This window comes from Lethenteron reissneri, chromosome 37, assembly GCF_015708825.2.
Source record: "Lethenteron reissneri isolate LAM-NWPU_2019-01 chromosome 37, ASM1570882v1, whole genome shotgun sequence".
Classification (NCBI taxonomy): Eukaryota; Metazoa; Chordata; class Hyperoartia; order Petromyzontiformes; family Petromyzontidae; genus Lethenteron; species Lethenteron reissneri.
This window is the reverse complement of record NC_083815.1, coordinates 11,201,326-11,220,148: the sequence shown is the minus strand read 5'-3', so window position 1 is coordinate 11,220,148 and position 18,823 is coordinate 11,201,326. Positions and strand designations below refer to the sequence as shown.

The following is an 18,823-nucleotide window of genomic DNA, read 5'->3' as shown; positions in this document are numbered from 1 at the left end:
AACTGCCCGAACTCTGCGGGCCTCTATATATGAAGGTGTTATCGGTGAATTCGTATGCGTACATCGTCGGAACCGAATCGGAAGTGAAAGAGCACGTGGGAGGGCGTGTGGCACAGTTTTGCGCCAGCTATCATAAAGTGCGGCGGTCGTGTCGCTACGTTTCTCTGCGGTGAGTCCCATGTCTTTAAAAAAACAACAGCGCTACACCTCTCTAATATAAAATGATAGCTGAACCGCTTGCGCGTTCCGAGATTGAGCAGTAAACGGGACACCCACACCCTGAGTATTTATACATGCGGGAATGAAACCGGAGCACCCGGAAAAAACCCCATGCTTGCGAGGGAGAAACACTCTATTCCATACGGATGAAAGTGGCGGAGTCCACATTTCGACTGTATTGTCTTCTCCTGGCAAGCCAGGGTATAGCTCCTGACTCACAAGTCGATATTAAACTACTGTTGGGAACAAAATTAAGAAGCAACACCTAACGCCTCCTTCACGCATCTGTCCGTCCACATAAAACAAAATATTTGTTTATACATCCAATCAGTCACAATGCATTCTGGGAATGCATACTTTTCATCAGCAATTGGTTAAATGCAAGGGCAAAACTCTGGACCGGTTTTCACATTTGGTGTCTCATCAGCAGTCAAGCTCGTCCAAAACCAATGCCGGTAAATTACCACGTCCATAGGCAAGGACGCCCCTCTTAAAGATACGAGGGTCCTATTTTGACGCAACATTATATATCACCAAATCAATGGACTATTTTCACGATTTGCTATGATCAACCACACGGTGGATCAAGAGGTGTGAGGCTGTCACGTGTGAAGCAGCCGCCTGCTGCAGGGCAGTGGAGCCGCCTTTAGGGGGCAGCAGAGGCGGCAGGGTTCTGCAACGAAGCTCCCCGCGGGCAAAGTTTCAGTGTTCATCGCCCTCAAGTTCCTGGGACTTGCTTCCTCTCACACGCAAACGTACTCGAAATAAGAAGCAGAATAATAATAATATTCTTAGGTTTTTTTCGGTAAAGTCACGTAACTTTACCGAAAAAAAACCTAAAAAAAACCTAAGAATATGAATCCTTGCAGTCACGAAAGCTTCAAATCCAGAAATAATAAGCCAAGCATCCCAAAGAGGACCTTCATATTGAAGGATGATCATCTTAAATACAATTGCAGAGTAAAATAATATTAAATTAGTTTTTAACTATAACTAAAAACGATTCTATTTTACCAGGTAGAGCCCACTGAGCTATTAGATATGTTTTTCTGAGGCTACCCGGCCACACACATCATCATCACACGTGGGAATAGTCGCAGCCAAATAGTCTGAATACACGTTTCTAAATGTTGAGGGGACAAAACCGGCGAAAAATCCACGCAACCGCCACGGGGAGAAAAAGAAAACGCAGACTCCAAATATATAACAGGCACCATCAGGTTCTGGGGTCGAACCCACGAACTCCGTGCGTAGCAGTCGAGGGAGATAACCTGTCCGTGCCACCGCGGCGAGATGTTATAAACATTGAGATAATTAGCCCACACATAGGAGCAATTCAGTAAAATTCTGATACCGTATATTGAACTCGTATTTTACTTTAATTAGTTTTGTTCATGCAGTTATTTGCACATTTTGATACGAAGAGCGGGTGCGCTGCTCACTGGACTTGCGATCTCCCGGCGTAGCAATTGAACCAACGGTGCAAGTTTCATAAATCCGCCCCCGTTGCCATCTCTGTCCACCCGGCAGTACATCGTGCTCTATATATGTACACACCATATATAGAGTTGGTGGGTAGGTCGCGTGTGGAGGGGTAAAGTGTAGGTACTCCCTTCTTCCGATTAAGATGTCTGGCCACCGTGGAAGAGGAGGCCAAATACCCTCCAGAAGGGGCTTTCCGGTGCAAGCAATTACAAGGCTGCAGTTTCAGGCCATCGTCAGGTGGCAGCAAGATGTTAACTACCTCGCCTGGTATGGAGGAAGTCGTGGGTTCGATCCCGACCCTGAGGCCTGTATATTGGAGTTTGCGTGTCTCTCTCTGCAGTTCCTCCAGTTTTCCCCTCCATATTTAGAAACATGCTTTTAGAGTATTTGGCTGCTATAAATATCCACGCGATAAGCCAATTCGTTGAGCTATCATTGGTAGCCCGGTCTCTTCTAAAAAAAAAAGAGCTACATAGCTCAGTGGGCTTTACCTGGTAAATAAAAATATATTTTTTAGTTTCGTTTAGAGAGTGGTGACGGATTCGGTTCACAAGGTAGAGCTGCTCGTCACGCCCGACCTTTCTCTGTAACGGGCACACACAGGGCCCTGGAGCAACACCGGGCAAGTCTGCGCTGGTGACCTTCGGAGTAAGGATGCGTCCGACGGCGGTTTTCGAGCAGAACAACGTGACGAGTGTCCACAGGTGACCACCACCAACAGGAGCTCGCTACAGGTGGCCGCGAGCCGCGTGTGTGCAAAGTGACAACGTGGATTGACAAGCAACATAAACCCGTCCTGCACGTGCGACGCTCCAACTGCAAGCGGCGGCGATGCAGTCACGTAAAACAAACACCACCGAGGAAGTCGTCTCAACCGCCGTACCTTGCGGTGTTCTCAAGTAACCTCGTGTTGGTGGAGTGTTATATAGGAGGAAAGATGCAAGGCGCCTGAGCGATGGACCTGCTCTTGGGCATAGATTGAAAATGAAGATCGAATTCTCTGCTCGGTGGCAGAAGGAGGAAGCAAGAAGACTGCAGGAGCTTCACCACTTCACACGTGTGGAATTTGCATTAAATTCACCGTGAAATTCGGTGAGTTTCATGGCCCTCGTGAAACCCAAAAAAGCAAAATGATCGTGCACTCCGACCAGTGCACTCGGAGATGACCTCTGCGGGTCTATTTTTTGCATTTCACAAGAGTGCGGGCGTTCACTTTTGCGCGTAAATCCACTGCCCGTGTTCCCGCCGCACACTTTAAACAAACGATTAACAGCCATCCATTACATCACACTTCCCAAACACTGAGTCACCGTCGGGTTGGGTTCCCAATAGGTCGGCCACCCACTCAGACTATTGAGCAGCACCGTGTCCCGTAAACCCATAAACAAGACATTTGTCTTGGTAACAAAGCGGCCCTATAACTTCCTGTGACGTCAGTGGCACTGGCAGTATTTATAATAAATTGTCCACCTCAAATTGTGGGAGCGTGACTGCGTAGGTTTTGTGCGGCGGTGCCGTACGGCTCCGTCGTGTTCTTCGAGTTGTTCCCGTGCGTTCCTCCGCGTGATGTCTGACGTTTCGCTCCCATGCACCGGTAGCTCCTTCAGGAATTCAATTGCGGAGATAACCATTGGACAACGCGTGCAGAACAAGGCAGGGTGCTACACGAAAACACAAGAGGGGCTGTTCACAGGAATTATCTTGGGTGTGTTTTTTTATAGAAAATAAGTGATACAACTATTTACAAAATAATAAGTGAATTGTAAATAGTAGTGGGTGCTACAGTGGCGAGATGTTAACTTCATCGCCTGGTAGAGGTCGTGGGTTTTATTCCGAAATTGAAGCCTGTATATTTTGAGTTTGTATGTTCTTTCTGTGCCGCGTGGATTTTTCTCCGGGTCCTCCGGTTTTTCCCTCCACATTTAGAAACGTGCGTTTATAATATTTGGCTGCTTTACATTTCCACGTGGTAAGCCACTTCATCGGTCGATTCTGAAAAAGAGCTATAGAGCTCAGTGGGCCTTACCCGGTAAAATATGAAGTTTAGTTTTAGTTTGGTTACTGTGTTAGGGTCTTTAGTTTATATATTTTCTCAAATTATATTTCAAAAACATAACCACCACAAATGTGACTTTTAAAAAGTGACGTTAAATATTATCGCGCAAATCTATTTATTCTAGGATTATGCCTTCAACTCTCTGGGACACGGTAAACATAACACGGTGTTAAACTCGGAAACACAAACAAACTATCTGACGCAAAAATAATGTTTACGAGAGGAAACGCTGGTTTAAAATTACCCTTTACACGTAACATTTTTTTTTTATTTAAACATCTAGATATTTGGAAATCTTACAAGTTACATGTTTATTTGCACAAAACCGGAATGCAGTTTTTTTGTCTCCTGAATTTCCATGCTTTTGCCCAGTGTCCTCACTAAGCCCTCTCCCCTGGCCTACAAGCTATCAACAACAAAACAACTAAAATAGTGGTTCAGAAACGCTTCATCGACCGTGTCCGCCCAGTGCTCGCTGAGCTGCATTGGGCTTCTGGTTGCCGCACGAGTACATTCTAAGTTCTCACTCCTTACAGGCAACGTGCTTGCCACAAATTGACCACAATACTATTCTGATCTCGTAAAGGAACATAAAACATCGCGTGAACTCCAGTCATCATCACAGCAGCGGTTTTGGCCAGCCATTGAACAAAGATGGTCACTGCCTCGCACGTTTTCAGAACCGCTTCTGCGGCCGTCTGGAACGCTCTTCCTTCCGATATTAAGAAGCCACTGGAGCTATGCACTTTAAAATGAAGACTGAAAACGAATTTATTTAGAACTTTCTACGTACGGCGCGAAAGAAGTTCAACATAGGTACTGTACATGCGTACAGCAAACGCGGAGCCACCACCCAATCTGACCAAAGGGTTCAGTGGTGGGGCGGTGAAACTCGATTCAACCCATCATCCTCTCCGTGGTCGATAAAATAGGTATCACTTTGATAATTGGTTTTTACCCTTCTATCTGGCAACAAAACTGACACCTTTTTTTACAAGGAGTCATGTTTGCATAGACCACAATACCTGCAGTCATAATGCAAACAAAAAACATAACTCAGATAATGTATGCACTGTCCTTGAAGTTGATTGGTCCACACCCAAGACAGCTTTCCTTAGAGCCTAGTCTCACATGGGTTGGACCAGACGACGCCAAAAGGCGCACCAATCAACTTCAAGGACAGTGCACATTATCAGAGTTATGTTTTTTGTTTGCATTATGACTGCAGGTATTGTGGTCTATGCAAACATGCCTCCTTGTAAAAAAGGTGTCAGTTTTGTTTGCCAGATAGAAGGGTGAAAAAACAATTATCATATTTTTTACTAGCAAATGAGGTTCCAATGAGGTATCACTTTGTGAGGAAGTCAACCGCAGTTGTCGATTGGATAGAGTCGTCCACCCCCCATAGGAATGTGGAGATTCTACCCATCATCCTCTCCATGGTCGATAAAATTCTACCAGTGGCTCGGGGCTGTAAATGGGAAATGAACACTGCCTCAACGGCCATTTCAGCCGCAGGTCGCTTGTTTTTTTGTTGTAAACGCCAATGACTATCGTATCCCTGCCTCACATCACACGGTGGTACACAGCAGCAGATATACACTTGGCAACGTTCACTCCAAGGAGAACTTATCAGCGAAATGTGTATTGCAACCTTAGCTGTACGCGCTTGTATAAAAAAAGTTATATTTTTTTAAAATCAATTAACGTCATATAGTTGTCATGACTAAACATTATTAACGTCGTACATACTGTGTATGTTTAACATTTTCATATCTAAAGTGCTGATTTATGCAGTGTACTACATACTGGAATTTGCAGAACGACGGTAAATTAATCCGTTTGTTCTACCTGAAACGCCTCTCAACAGGAACTCGATGCAGTCTTTATAAAAATAAAACACACACACGCAAGTATTCCTCTTTTGCAATCAGATATGGGGAGACTAAAATAGTATTCTGCCAGTTCCACCGACATCTCTGACCGATCTCGGATTGGATATCCCACACGGGAAATCCAACTCCCACAAGCAGACAAGCACAAAAAGGACTCGAACAGAATGCGATGTAAAATCAGCGATAAAATCCACCCCCTCCTCCTCCCCTCCCACGAGATCAGCGATGAATCCGCTCGAGACGATGATCCTGAACAGCAGCCCGAAGGCCAACTCCCGAGTTCACGCTCACATCCTGGGTCAGGAAAATTAGCTTCAAGTGGGGTCAATTTGTTGTTTGTGAGTTAAGTTCTCTTTCTATTTTTTAATATTTTTTTTTACCAGGTGAGGCCCACTGAGCTATGTAGCTCTTTTTCGGAAGCAACCTGACCATCACAAATGATAACTCAACAAAGTGGCTTCTCATTGTGTGGAAATTTACAACAGCGAAGAACTCTAAACGCACGTTTCTTAGCGTGGAGGGGAAACCCGGAGGACCCGGAGAAACATCCACGCAAGCAGGGTGGAGAAAAACCATAAAAACTCCAAATATACAACAGGCGTCAAGAGTCGGGATCGAACCCATGACCTCCTGTATACCAGGCGAGGGAGTTAACATCTTGCTACAAGGTTCAACGGTGAAAGGTGCGTGTCGATGGATGGCAGAGGGACAGCCCTGTGATCATGAGGGTAAAGCCTGGCAACAACACGGAGGCCCCACGAGAGGCCCCAGTAAGCAATCCCTCTGGAGAAAATGATTTAATGACTTAAAATCAATCTATCTTCATCTCGCAAAAATATAACACGACACTAAAAAGCAGGACCAATAAGGCAGAGTGCTTTAAACAAACAACGCATCTTACCCAAGCTGATGTTGGTTACAAACATCGCAGATCATATTATCCGTGTTGTCTGCAAATTTACTCGATACATCCATGAAAAAATCTAAGGATAATTGCAGATAATAGGGACTCGGATAATAGGAGTTTTCACGTATCCTATAGGCTCTGGTGATAATTGAGTTATGGGCAATAGCCTCATGGGTAAGAGGACGTGTACTGCATTAAACTAAAATCTAAAAAAAAATGCAATGGTTATTTTATCGTAGAGCCCGTTGGTGTTTTTTAAGCTTCTCGAGAATTCTTTGAAATTCCATTTGTACAAAAAAACGAGGTGTGTTTTACAGTGCCTCGACAAGTTCATAAACTGTGGGATTCATACTGAGCAGACTCTCTTGCGAGGAAAGAGCACGACACGGCCACCAGTCGGGAACCTGTGAATGATCATCCTTGCGCAGGAATTTTAGAATACACAACTAAGTTTTACATGTAACTTTTGCCGCAGCAAAATATGTGGATTTCTAACCGTTAATTTTACCTGTTTAACCCAATGAGACGCATTATTATCAGTTTATCACAATCTACATAACTTTCTGCTGAATGTCCACTAGCTAACCGGTGCCTCATTTTCAGAACTCAAATTTTATTTAAAACAAGAAGCTTTAAGTCCACGAGTGGATGTAGAAGTGTCACCATTTGTTGGTCACGTGACGTTGTACACGTGATACCTCTCTTCACTGCAGTGAAATTGTACGCACGGTAAGTGGGCAACAACACGTGGAAATAATAATATATATTATTTGATGAAGCTGGTTGTAATTACTGGCGAAACGTCGTACTCATATTGTAAATGCTGTGGCTTTGCTCCCCAACACACCGGTGTGCTGTACTCGCTTCTGTCTGGCATGTTCTGTTTACGTGACAACCCTTACTAGTTGGCTGTGTCGGGTGGTGGCGTGTTTTAACGACACATTTATATATTTACGTGATCTAACCCAAAAAACTGTATTATGGAATATATATTGTTTTCCAAACTATTTAAATTCATAGCCAGGAACGAAAAATGGAATAAATAATATATCCATATTTTTTTTAATAGCTTCAAAACAACAACAAAAATATACGTGGACCATTACAACTTAAACTTTCGTTTTTTGTTTAAGAACATTTCTTTGATACGGCTTCAATGACAATGCAACTGAAAACCGATAGGTAGTTCACTAATGTTATAATACCCTCATGTTTAAACACGTAATATATTTAAATCATGTTGTGTGTTTGACGAATCGTACATTGAAAAGGTAAAATGATGAATGGGGTACTCGGTGTTCTGTCTAAGTGAAGGCGTTGTCAAAACATCCCCCATGGAAAAAAATGGGCAGCGCTTAACCGCTTCAGCACAAACCACGGAAGATATAGGCACTTGGTGTGTACAAGTGGAGACTACAAGACTCTCTCTGCTGTCTATGTGCCACTGTGAATACGAACACTAAACCAAGGCCAAGATAACTTCGCAATGCAAAACAAATATAGATTTGAAGGTGGTGAGTCGGTCGATGGGCGAGTGTATAGGTGGGTGAGTAAATTAGTGGGTGGGTGAGTAAATTAGTGGGTGGGTGAGTAAATTAGTGGGTGGGTGAATAAATTAGTGGGTGGGTGAGTAAATTAGTGGGTGGGTGAATAAATTAGTGGGTGGGTGGGTGAGTAAATTAGTGGGTGGGTGGGTGAGTAAATTAGTGGGTGGGTGGGTGAGTAAATTAGTGGGTGAGTAAATTAGTGGGTGGGTGAGTAAATTAGTGGGTGGGTGAATAAATTAGTGGGTGGGTGGGTGAGTAAATTAGTGGGTGGGTGGGTGAGTAAATTAATGGGTGGGTGGGTGAGTAAATTAGTGGGTGGGTGAGTAAATTAGTGGGTGGGTGAGTAAATTAGTGGGTGGGTGAGTAAATTAGTGGGTGGGTGAGTAAATTAGTGGGTGGGTGAGTAAATTAGTGGGTGGGTGAGTAAATTAGTGGGTGGGTGAGTAAATTAGTGGGTAGGTGAGTGGGCAAATGGGTGAGTGACTGAATGGTTGGGTGTGTAGATGGATGGGTGAATGGGGGAGCACTCACCCATCCACCTACGAAGCTTCAGGTCTTCTCGGCCACGGTCATTCCCTCCCTTCTCTACGCTTGCGAAACCTGGACCCCCCTAATTGAACATCTTCGCCGGTTAGAAACATTTAGGCTGACCTGCCTACGATCTATCTTGGGTTTAACCAGGATGGATTGTGTGAGGAGCTCACATATCCTTGAAAGTCCCATCGGTGAGCTCCTCCGGCAAGCAAGGCTGCGTTGGCTGGGCCATGTAGCCCGCATGCCCAGCCTCCACATGCCTAAACAGCTTTTGTTTCGCTGGATCGAGGGGGCTAAACGGGCGCGACACGGGCTAGAGAAGAGATGGAGTGATGTGGTACAGGAGGATGTGGAGCTGAGTGGACTTGCTGATGACTGGTACAAGCGGCGTCAAGATCGGCCTCAGTGGAGGAGGCTCGTGAAGGCCGCTACTGGGCAGTTGGAGGAAGTCGCCCTCCAACAACAACGGAGGGCGGAGGAGCGACTCTCACAACAACGAGCGGAGCGCCGGGTGGCTAAAGCACAGCAAGTTGGCACAGTAGGGGGCACAGGTGGTGCATCAGCCAGTCGACCCGTGGCACCTGGTTCTGCCCCGTGACCTCCTGCCAGCGGGCGTTCGACTCTTCACGTGGCCTCAAGGTGCACATAGCCTGGCACAAGCGTCGTGGAGACGTCACCGCCACTTAGTGGCGAATGGCGGTTGTTGTTGAGGGAGCATGTTGGCGAGTGGGTGGGTGTGTCGGGTGTGGTTCTTGCTACCCACCCCCTCGTGTGCCGTTCCGGAATCATAGGTGCTCGTTAACAACACTTGCTCCAACTGTCAGTTAAAGGTATATGGGGGGGGGGGGGGATCTTTGTCTGTGTCGGCGAGTGAGTGGGTAAGTGGTTGATTGGGTGAGTAGATGGTTGTATGGGTGAGTGAGTGAGTTGGCAAATGAGTGAGTGTTGTAGGTGAGTGAGTGGGTGTGTAGATGATTGAGTAAGTGGGTGAGTGCATGAGTAAGCGCGCGTGTGTGTGCTACTATTCATGTGGGGGACGGTGGCTCTGCGGTTGTGGGTATGTGGGAGGGTGCGTGAGTGGGTGGATGGATCAGCAATTCACCAACCCTTATATTGAACAATTAAATGGCTAAATCACTTAGAAACGAATCTCTAATCGTCGCTCTTCATTTGGCCATAGGAGATAACGCAATAGGACAGGTTCAATCATTCCACACCATCAGTGGTCAACGCAGAGTAACTCCTGGTCAGGCAATCGACACTGCGTGGTAATTTAACGAAGCCACGCTTCTGGAAGTCACTTTAAAGTTGGCATTTCACTCGTCTGACCCAAAACAAATTCACTTTCGAAGGCGAGACGCCCCCCACGTGAGATGGAACAACAACCACTCCATCTCCAGCCCCCGTGGCTTCCCCCGACCACCGTCTCACACCGTCGAGGTTTTTTTTTTTCACGTGGACAACCACGGCCCAGCACCAACGACGACAGATCGTTCGAAACGAAAACTTCTCCAGGAGCGCCGTAAAACGTCAAGTAAACAAAAGAGTGCGACTGGGGAGTGAAACGTCCGGTGCTTTGTGACAAAAGATTAAAGCATCTGCAGAGTTTTCCCGGACCGTTTCCCCAAGCTGCTGGGGTACACGGATCACACGTTGGGGAGATTTACATCATTGCGCACCTCCAATTAGCACAGCTGGCTACGTACGGTGCGAAAAAAGTTCAACATACATACAACCACAGCGCCTCCGATGAGCGCGGCTGGCTACGTATGGTGCAAAAGAAGTCCAACATACATACAAGATGCTACTCACCGTCTCGACCAGGGGCTTGGGGCCTTTCTTGATTCCACCTGCAGGAGGAGATAGAGACGTCGCATTAACACCACCAGGGGGGGGGAGGAGGAAGAACGGCTCTCGCCATCTCATCAGCGAGGTATCGTGGCTCATTTGTGGCGAGCACTTTGTGTGTGACGAGCGCGGCGACGACTCGCATCGGTGGCGAGTGGTATCTGAACCAGTCCTGGACTCCCCCACCCCTTCACGAACCTCGACTTAACAGCGCGGTGAAGTATGGTCAAACAACCGCCACGGCTAACATTGCGTGGAGTGGCCTTTGTGCAGCAGCCGATTGACAAAGGCTTGTACGTATTGTCACGTGGTTACAATAATTATATAGATATTTTTATCTGGAACGCGTCGCCACACAGCATTCGCTCACTCGAAGAGACAGAGAGGACGACGCAGAGGTGCGAGGAGGAACCACAGACCAGAGGTCGCAACCGGGTACCCGATACCCGTACCCTACCCGATACCCGGCTACCCGTACCCGGCCGAGTACGGGTACCCATTTGCGACCCTGGTACGGCAGGGTACGGGTACGGGTAAGAAATCAAAACCCGTTTGCGACCTCTGCCACAGACACGCAGGAAGGCAGCCGTGCGACGAGCCATTGCCAACAACTGCCCAAGCTCTGCAGTCCTCTATATATGTCGAGGTGTTATTGGCGAATTAATGAGCGTTTACATGTGGGCAGGAAACCGGAGCACCTGGAGAAAAACCCACGCGAGTGAGAAGCAAACAGATGGAACTGGTGGAGGGGCACGTTTTGTTGCTGTCCGCGCACGGGAGGGGAGGGGAGTTCCACGACGTTTGTGCGATCCACCGACCCTCGCTGCCGCCACGGTGCTGGGCCAGAGGCTTGTGCAGCGACCACGGCCCCAGCTCAATCGCACCATCGGTCAGGGCAAGAGGCAATGATAGCCCGTGGGCTAATCTCAGGCAGCTCAGGAGAGTGCTATCCCGGATCTCAGCAGTAGGCTGTCCCTGACACGACCATTGGCTCTCCGTGCCTCTCAGCTCCCTCGGATGTCTCGTTTTCACCGCGAGAGAGACTTCACAGCTCTCACGACTTCTCCTCGCACTCTGCGAGGATGGATACTGAACGAAATTGAGATTTAGCAGCAAATGCCACGGATCATTCTCTTGCAACCCTCAACGGTTATGCCTCGCGCTCAGCTCCTCCCCCCCCCCGCCAGCACTGCCTATCAAGCGCACAGAGCCTCTCTTGCCGCTGTTGGCCCCGGTGAAGACGCTGTTGTTACCATCCGGCACGCGCGTGGCAGATTGGACACGCGCGGTCATTACCGCAGAAACCAAACACCACGATAGGCGCGCACACGCATCGTCGGCTCGCCCTCCGTGAGGTGGGACTGATTGTCACGATTTGGCGATCGCAATGTTTCGCTGCGTTATTATTATTCCATAGGAACACGGACGTCGCCGAGGGCGGTGCAAGTCACGAGCACGTGTCCGTCTGGTGGCACTCGGCCTCGATGGCGCTACCACAGAACGGGGTTCACGATCGGGAGCAGCAGATTCACGTGGAAGGGGAACAAACAGTATTTGCCCCAACGGTGTGTGAAGGCTACACGGGGGATCTTTGTATGACACCAGCGCACACCCTGCGATGAGATACGACAATGACGACAGGAACGCACCCCCCCCCGATTGCCACGTTTGGCTACGTACGGTGCGAAAGAAGTTCGACACACATGCGTGAGGGAAGGGGTGGGGGGATAATGTAAGGAAATGAAACAGGAAATAAAGTAACGTAAGCGCGATGTCTGGGTGCATCTTTGTTATTTTCTCCCTCGGAGCAACGGTCGTCAGGTGCCGACTACAAAGTTTCAGTGTCAGAAGTCCGTGGCGATGACTTTCAAACACAAGGACACGATTTTAACGATGGTCCACGGCATACCAATTTGTGTCGACCGTTTTGTACGGCATCTCGTTTTATATTTACAGAGTGCCTTCGCCCGAGGTGTCTAACCAAGGGAAACAAGCCGGAGACAAAATAAGAATGATTGAGGTGGTACGCAGTGGGAGGGGGCAGATGAGGAGAATGGGAATCCAGAAAAGAGGCGAGGCTTTAAGAGCCTCGCCTCGACTCGCTGCCTCATGTGTATTTGCTCCTCACATCTGAACTGCCCGATGTCACTTGCCCAGTCACGTGTGTGCCGTCTCTCCTCGTCCGTGGAGTCCGTCTCAAGCGATTGAGCCAATCCTGTTTGTACACCTCGTCTCACCTCGCCCGTTTTGTCTGCCGTGATCGCGTTTGTATTCATCTTCTTGGTTCTTTCGGTAAAGTCACGTAGAAGGGAACTAATACAATAATAAAAATAAAACATAATAAAATAATTCTCACGACGTTTCGGCCACAACGCAAGCAGCCGTCCTCAGGTGAAGACCAGGTCTGTCGGGGAGACAGCGTTTCACCTGAGGACGGCTGCTTGCGTTGTGGCCGAAACGTCGTGAAAATTATTTTATTATGTTTTATTTTTATTATTTAATTACTTCCCTTCTACGTGACTTTACCGAAAGAACCAAGAAGATGAATCCCTGCAGTCACGAAAGCTTTATATCGAAACTCATTTGTATTGTTTAATCTGTACCGCACACACAGTCCGGTCTTCTGTCTGCCCTTGTCGTTTACTCTGTCTCAATTTAGACTTTCTGTTTTGTATCATTTATTCCATCTCGTTCATTCTATTTAGCACGAAGGAAAGCGACTGCATGAGTTTAAAGCAATGGATTCCTCAGCGCGTGATTTGATTCATGCACTGCGAGTGGTTGGGTAATCCCTCTCAAATGCTCAATTGTGCTCTGTGTGTCAAGTCGGGGGATAAAGAATACATTTGTATTCTTGGTTCTTTCGGTAAAGTCACGTAGAAGGGAAATAATAAAATAATATTTATATAATATTTTTTATATTAATATTATTTTATTATTTCCTTTCTACGTGACTTTACCGAAATAACCAGGAATATGAATCCCTGCAGTCACGAAAGCTTTCAATCAAAATTTAATCCATTTGTAGTTCTCGCAGAGCAGTGCAACCATTCGTGCTAGAGACCGGCCCACGTAAGCAGATATCGCAGAGCTACTGCTGACATCTCGTCATGTGACCTGGTCTACATGGCCAAAGGGAGATTTCATATTTAACTCTTCCAGCTGAAACTTAGAAAAAAATTCAATGCAGAATCATCATGTTAATGTGATGGGGTTTTGTTGCAGTCATTGGTGACCAGATTTAAAGCTTTCGTGACTGCAAGGATTCATACTCTTAGTTCTTTCGGTAAAGTCACGTAGGTAAAAAATGAAATTAAATTAATAAAAAATAAAAGAAAGTAATAAACATTATTTTATTTCTTATTAATTTTAAGTCACGTAGGTACAAAAATTAAATTTAAATTAATAAAAAAATAAAATCAAGTAATAAACATTATTTTATTTTGTATTAATTTTTATTTCATTTTTTACCTATGTGACTTTACCGAAAGAACTAAGAGTATATTGGTGACCAGGCCGAGTCTTATCCACTCCGTTCGATGACCCGGTCGGATCCCTGGCGAATTGCCTGGATCTGGATTCCAACGCAGGATCTCAGCAGTGTCGGCTCAGCGCTCTGAACTCTGGGCCAATGTGCCACCTCTCGAATCAATTTCAACAAATCAATGTAAGCAAGTATGTATGTGTGTGTGTTGAACTTCCTTCACACCGTACGTAGCCAAACGTACTAATCAGAGGTACGGGGGAAGAACAACAAACGAAACACAAAAAAGCAGCGCTAAAGAAATTAGTTTTCAATCTCCAGTGGCTTCCTAATATCGGAAGGAAGAGCATTCTAGACGGCCACAGAAGCGCGTCTGAAAGTGCACGGTGCAGTGACCGTCTTTGTTCGAAGGCCAGCAGCCAAAAGTCGCAACTGCGAGGATGACCGGAGTTGGCAGTGATGGTTCATGCTCCTTGACGAGATCAGTGATCATGCCTCATTCCATGCCTAATGCTGAGCAATGCCCCTCCTGATCACTCCGTGGTTGGGTAATCCCTTTCGGACTTCACGACTGACAAAGGCCGTCTTTGGGCAGAGACACATTAGGGCCCATGGGACGCAGAACCAAAAGAATAGTCATCAGAGTTATTGTGGAGAACATAAATAACAAAATATATAAGCAGACAATATGTCTCTTTCATGTTATCGGTCTCTCTATGTAAGAAAAAAATGAAACGTTTTTTTTGTTGCACAACCCATCAAGGTCCCACGGCCATCTGGGAGTGCATCACGTCAGCCGCGTTGATGTAGTGCTGTTTGTACGGAATCACTGCAGAAGAGCGTGCGGCCAATGGGTTCTGTAATTTGTTATTTTCTACGTGGAGAGGCGGGTATACGAAGACGACGTATTTGTCTGCTTATCTATTTTGTTGCTTGCAAATGAGGGCAAGTCCATAGCAGGGCACAGCACGGACCTCCAGGGACTGGAAGAAGATAATGTAGTACACGAATTAATTAACAATGTGCGTTTTCCTTGCATTTTTTAAAGTTGCGATTAAGATGTAATAAACGAGGTGTTTTCCCCACGTACCAACCTACTCAAGTGAGTTCAGTTATTTATAACGCTTGTCAAGATCACGTAGCAGTGCAGTAGTGCAGGCCCTTTTTGTTTAACTGCCCGACGACAGGACAGGAATGTTACCGTTGCCGTCTGTTGATACAAACGAAGCTCAGACCAAAACACACTTCTATCCACAAACGTGTCCTTAAAAAACAGCCTTTCGCAATGCAGTGAGCTCCAGGTCAACCGATCATCCTAAAAGGTGGCTAAGCGACTTCTAAACTTGTCCAGTTACGACCATTTTGAATAAAAGTGGGTGCGAAATTGTCTTCAAAGGCTAAGCGTTTGGACGTATTGGCGGTACAGCGATAATGCGCGGTATAAAAAAAAGCACATTTTTAGCAACCATTATTTAGTTTCCCCGCGATTTACGGGGCGGTGGGGGTGCATCAAAATCAGATCTCGTGATGTCGAAGCAGTCGGAAGGCGAATGTCGGTTCAAATTTTGATTAGACTGTTTTATGCTGCACCGGTGTACCGCCAGTTCTACTGATGGATTATTTTTTCCGCCTTAGGACGATCGCTTGTGTTGCGATCGAAACGTCGTGATATATATATTTTTTCTACCTACGTGACTTTACCGAAAAAAACAAAGAGCATAATAGAGGGTTTTTTTGGGTTAGATCGCGTAAATATATAAATGTGTCGTTAAAACCCGCCACCACCCGACACAGCCAACTAGTGAGGGTTGCTTAAAACACACAAACTCAATGCATTCGACAGCAACACTTTGTGTGGCCTGAAAAAGAAAAGTGTAGACAATAGGTGAGACCCTTTTGGGTAATGGCCCTTTCTGCGTAGCACAAAGATGCATGTCAACAACTAATTTGGTTAACTTTGAAGCATCACTTGGGCATTGTGCAATATTGTCAACATCATTCGCTACGGTACAAATATATTCTAGGGTGGAATGCGAAGCACGCGATTTTTTTTCTTATTCTTTAAAACCGCTAAACATTAAACTCTTTCTCCAAAACTGAATGCTGCGATACATTCCATCCAATGGGGGGAGGCGCGGTTAGACAACGAGAATGGCGTGTCAACTTGGCAGGGTCGTTTGGACGATCGAACGATCCCTGTTAGCGAGCACGACCTTCACGTCTTCTCACGAAAGCGCTTCGTGAAGAAATAACAAAAACAAAAACTCAAACGCCCGTAGTCAAACAACACCGCTGCCTTAACAGGCAAGGCCTTCAGGCAATGGTCCCATCTGTCACAGCGCACGATATCCAGATCACAACCCGCTGCGCTTCCCCTTGAAGGCTCTCAATGGGTTAGCCCCACAATAATTGCAGGAACTGATCCGTGTTGACGCTCCAACGAGGTTCCTGAGATCTGCGGATCGCCTTCTTCTAAGTACACCGCGGTCAAGGCTCTGTCCCTGGGGTGATGGGGCTTTTGCCAGTGCAGCTCCCAGACGATGGGACAACGCTTTCCTTTTGGTAGTAAAGACAATCAGAGTCGTTATAGATATTTAAGTCCGTCTTGAAAACTCACCTCTGTAGACTGGCCTTCACACGATAGTTCTGGCCATTTACCCTGCAGGTTCTGTTTATTTCCTGCTTTCCAAACAAGCTGGCGCATTGCGAATCTACGAATGAAATGCGACTTACAAATGTGAATTATCAATACTGCCAACACATATTCGCCAAATAATTAGTTTTACTCGTGAGAAGTTCGTCACCGAAGGATTTGCCAAATGTGACTTCACACAGAGAGACTTAAGTTCTCTGACTTGGGTAACATTCAATGTGTTGGTGTGAGAAAATGTTTATCTTAAAGTTACCACGGTGAAAACATGTTTTCATTCAAAAATAATTACATGCTAAGCCCATAACATGGCATCGGCTCATAATGCGCAAGAATCCACTGCAGGCGGTCCCCGCTCTCATAACATATTCACGATAAAGGTTTTGGCTTAGAGAGCGTACATATAAATGTGTCATTAACCCACTGCCACCCGACACAGCCAATTAGTAAGGTTTGGCACGTGAACAAACATGCCGATCAGCTATCACTTCAGCACATCGGTGTGACGGCGACTAGAACCAACAACATTTACAATTGAGCACGACGTTTAGCTGGTGATTAACAACAAGCTTCTTCAGGCGATTTGCCAGGATTGTGGTCGCTAAAACCTACGTGTTCATTTGGTCCCCGATTTTACGATGCAATGCATTTCTGTAAACCCCGCCGTCAAAAATCGGACCCCTATTTTCCCATAGACGGTAGAAACTGGAGAATCGTCACTTGCCCTGTGTTCTTCCTTTTATCAGCCGTATTTAACAGGGTTTAATAGGCATACATCTACAACAACCCTCGGAGAATAATAAAAGCTCCACACCAAGTCACATCGGAAACCAGACCGACTGTTCAAATACGTTCAGAGTCGTGTCGGAAGATGCTCCGTAAATCGATCCATGGTTTGCGTGATATAGACTGCCTGTATTTTATTTTACGCAAATCACATGCAATAAATATTCAGATGTTACATTGTGTCACCCACAGGCGAACTGAGCAAACGAGACGGTGCAAGCGACACAGCACAAAACTAAAAACTAACAACTAAAACTCAACTTATTTTAATTTTACCAGCTAAGGCCCGCTGATCTATTTCAGAAGGCCACAAATGATAGCTCGGCAAAGTGACTTATCACGGGAAAAATGTATAGCGACCAAATATACAGGCGTGAGGGTCGGGATCGAACCCACAACCTCCTGTATAGCAGGCAAGGTAGCTAACATCTCACCATCCTAACGAGACGGTAAAAACGAAATAAAACAGAAGCAATTCTTGAATTGAAACGCAATGCTAAAGCCTGACTATTTAATCAATGACAAGAGAAAGCGAATCATTTCCCACCAAACAAATACAATGTACGTTGCGAGGTAGCGAATGTTGAACATTGAGCCAGCACCGTTGACATCCTGAATTAGAATCTGGACTTGATTATAAACTGGGTTCCTCAGCATAGTGTAGCGAGTTGGTGACTGCACACCAAAAAAACATCATCATATTCAAAGTTTGGTTTTGCACTCAATCTGGAAAGAATTGCAGATATGAGAAATAAAAAAACGGTTTCAATGCCGTGCTTTTAATCTCATGGCAGGGTGTGTGGCGATGCAGGCCTCATACTCTGTGACGGATAAAAGTTGCCGCGCTTGATGGATTATTCTGGAAAAGTTCCGTGAGATCTCTTCCACAGTCACTCTCTGACATACGGGGTGTGCTGCTCCCAAAGAGTTTCCACGTCAATTCTTCACCTCGTGACGCGATGCCCGTAGCACAATTGAGGTAAACCGAGGAAAAACGGAACGTGCAGCATACATTGCACCTCCGGTTAGCACGGTTGGCTACATATGGTGCGAAAAAAGTTCTACAAACATGCATTAAGATGATTGAGATTACTTTGCTGCTATGAATTTCAGCGTAATACTCCACTTTGTTGAGTTATCATTTGTAGTCCGGTTGCTTCTGAGAAATAAGTTAATACCTTAGTCGGCATTACCTGGTAGGATGGGAATAGTTTTGTTCAAATGTTTAACGTGTTTGGGTGATTTGTTTACCTTTACTGTACTTTGCACTGCTACCGTGTGTTTGTACTGTTATTGTAACGTTATTACCTGCCCCACACTGGACATGAGCAACAAAGAGCTTCATGGCTCGTCAGATTCCTTCGCTGTAAATACAGATCCTGATTCTGACATACATTGCGCCGATCTGAATT

The 18,823-nt window shown here is 46.0% G+C and overlaps 1 protein-coding gene across 5 annotated transcripts in view; it reads right to left on the bottom strand.

The window, feature by feature from the left end:
* The window catches only part of LOC133351464 (inositol 1,4,5-triphosphate receptor associated 1-like), a 120,191-nt gene that overhangs the window by 28,318 nt on the left and 73,050 nt on the right, over positions 1-18,823 (bottom strand). For all 5 annotated transcript variants that reach the window (XR_009756180.1, XM_061566693.1, XM_061566695.1 and 2 more), the window contains exon 13: positions 10,456-10,493. Coding sequence is in view for 4 of the 5 variants with exons in the window: in XM_061566693.1 (XP_061422677.1) it covers positions 10,456-10,493 (38 nt within the window). In the remaining variant the exon portion in view is untranslated. The remainder of the gene's footprint in view (positions 1-10,455; positions 10,494-18,823) is intronic.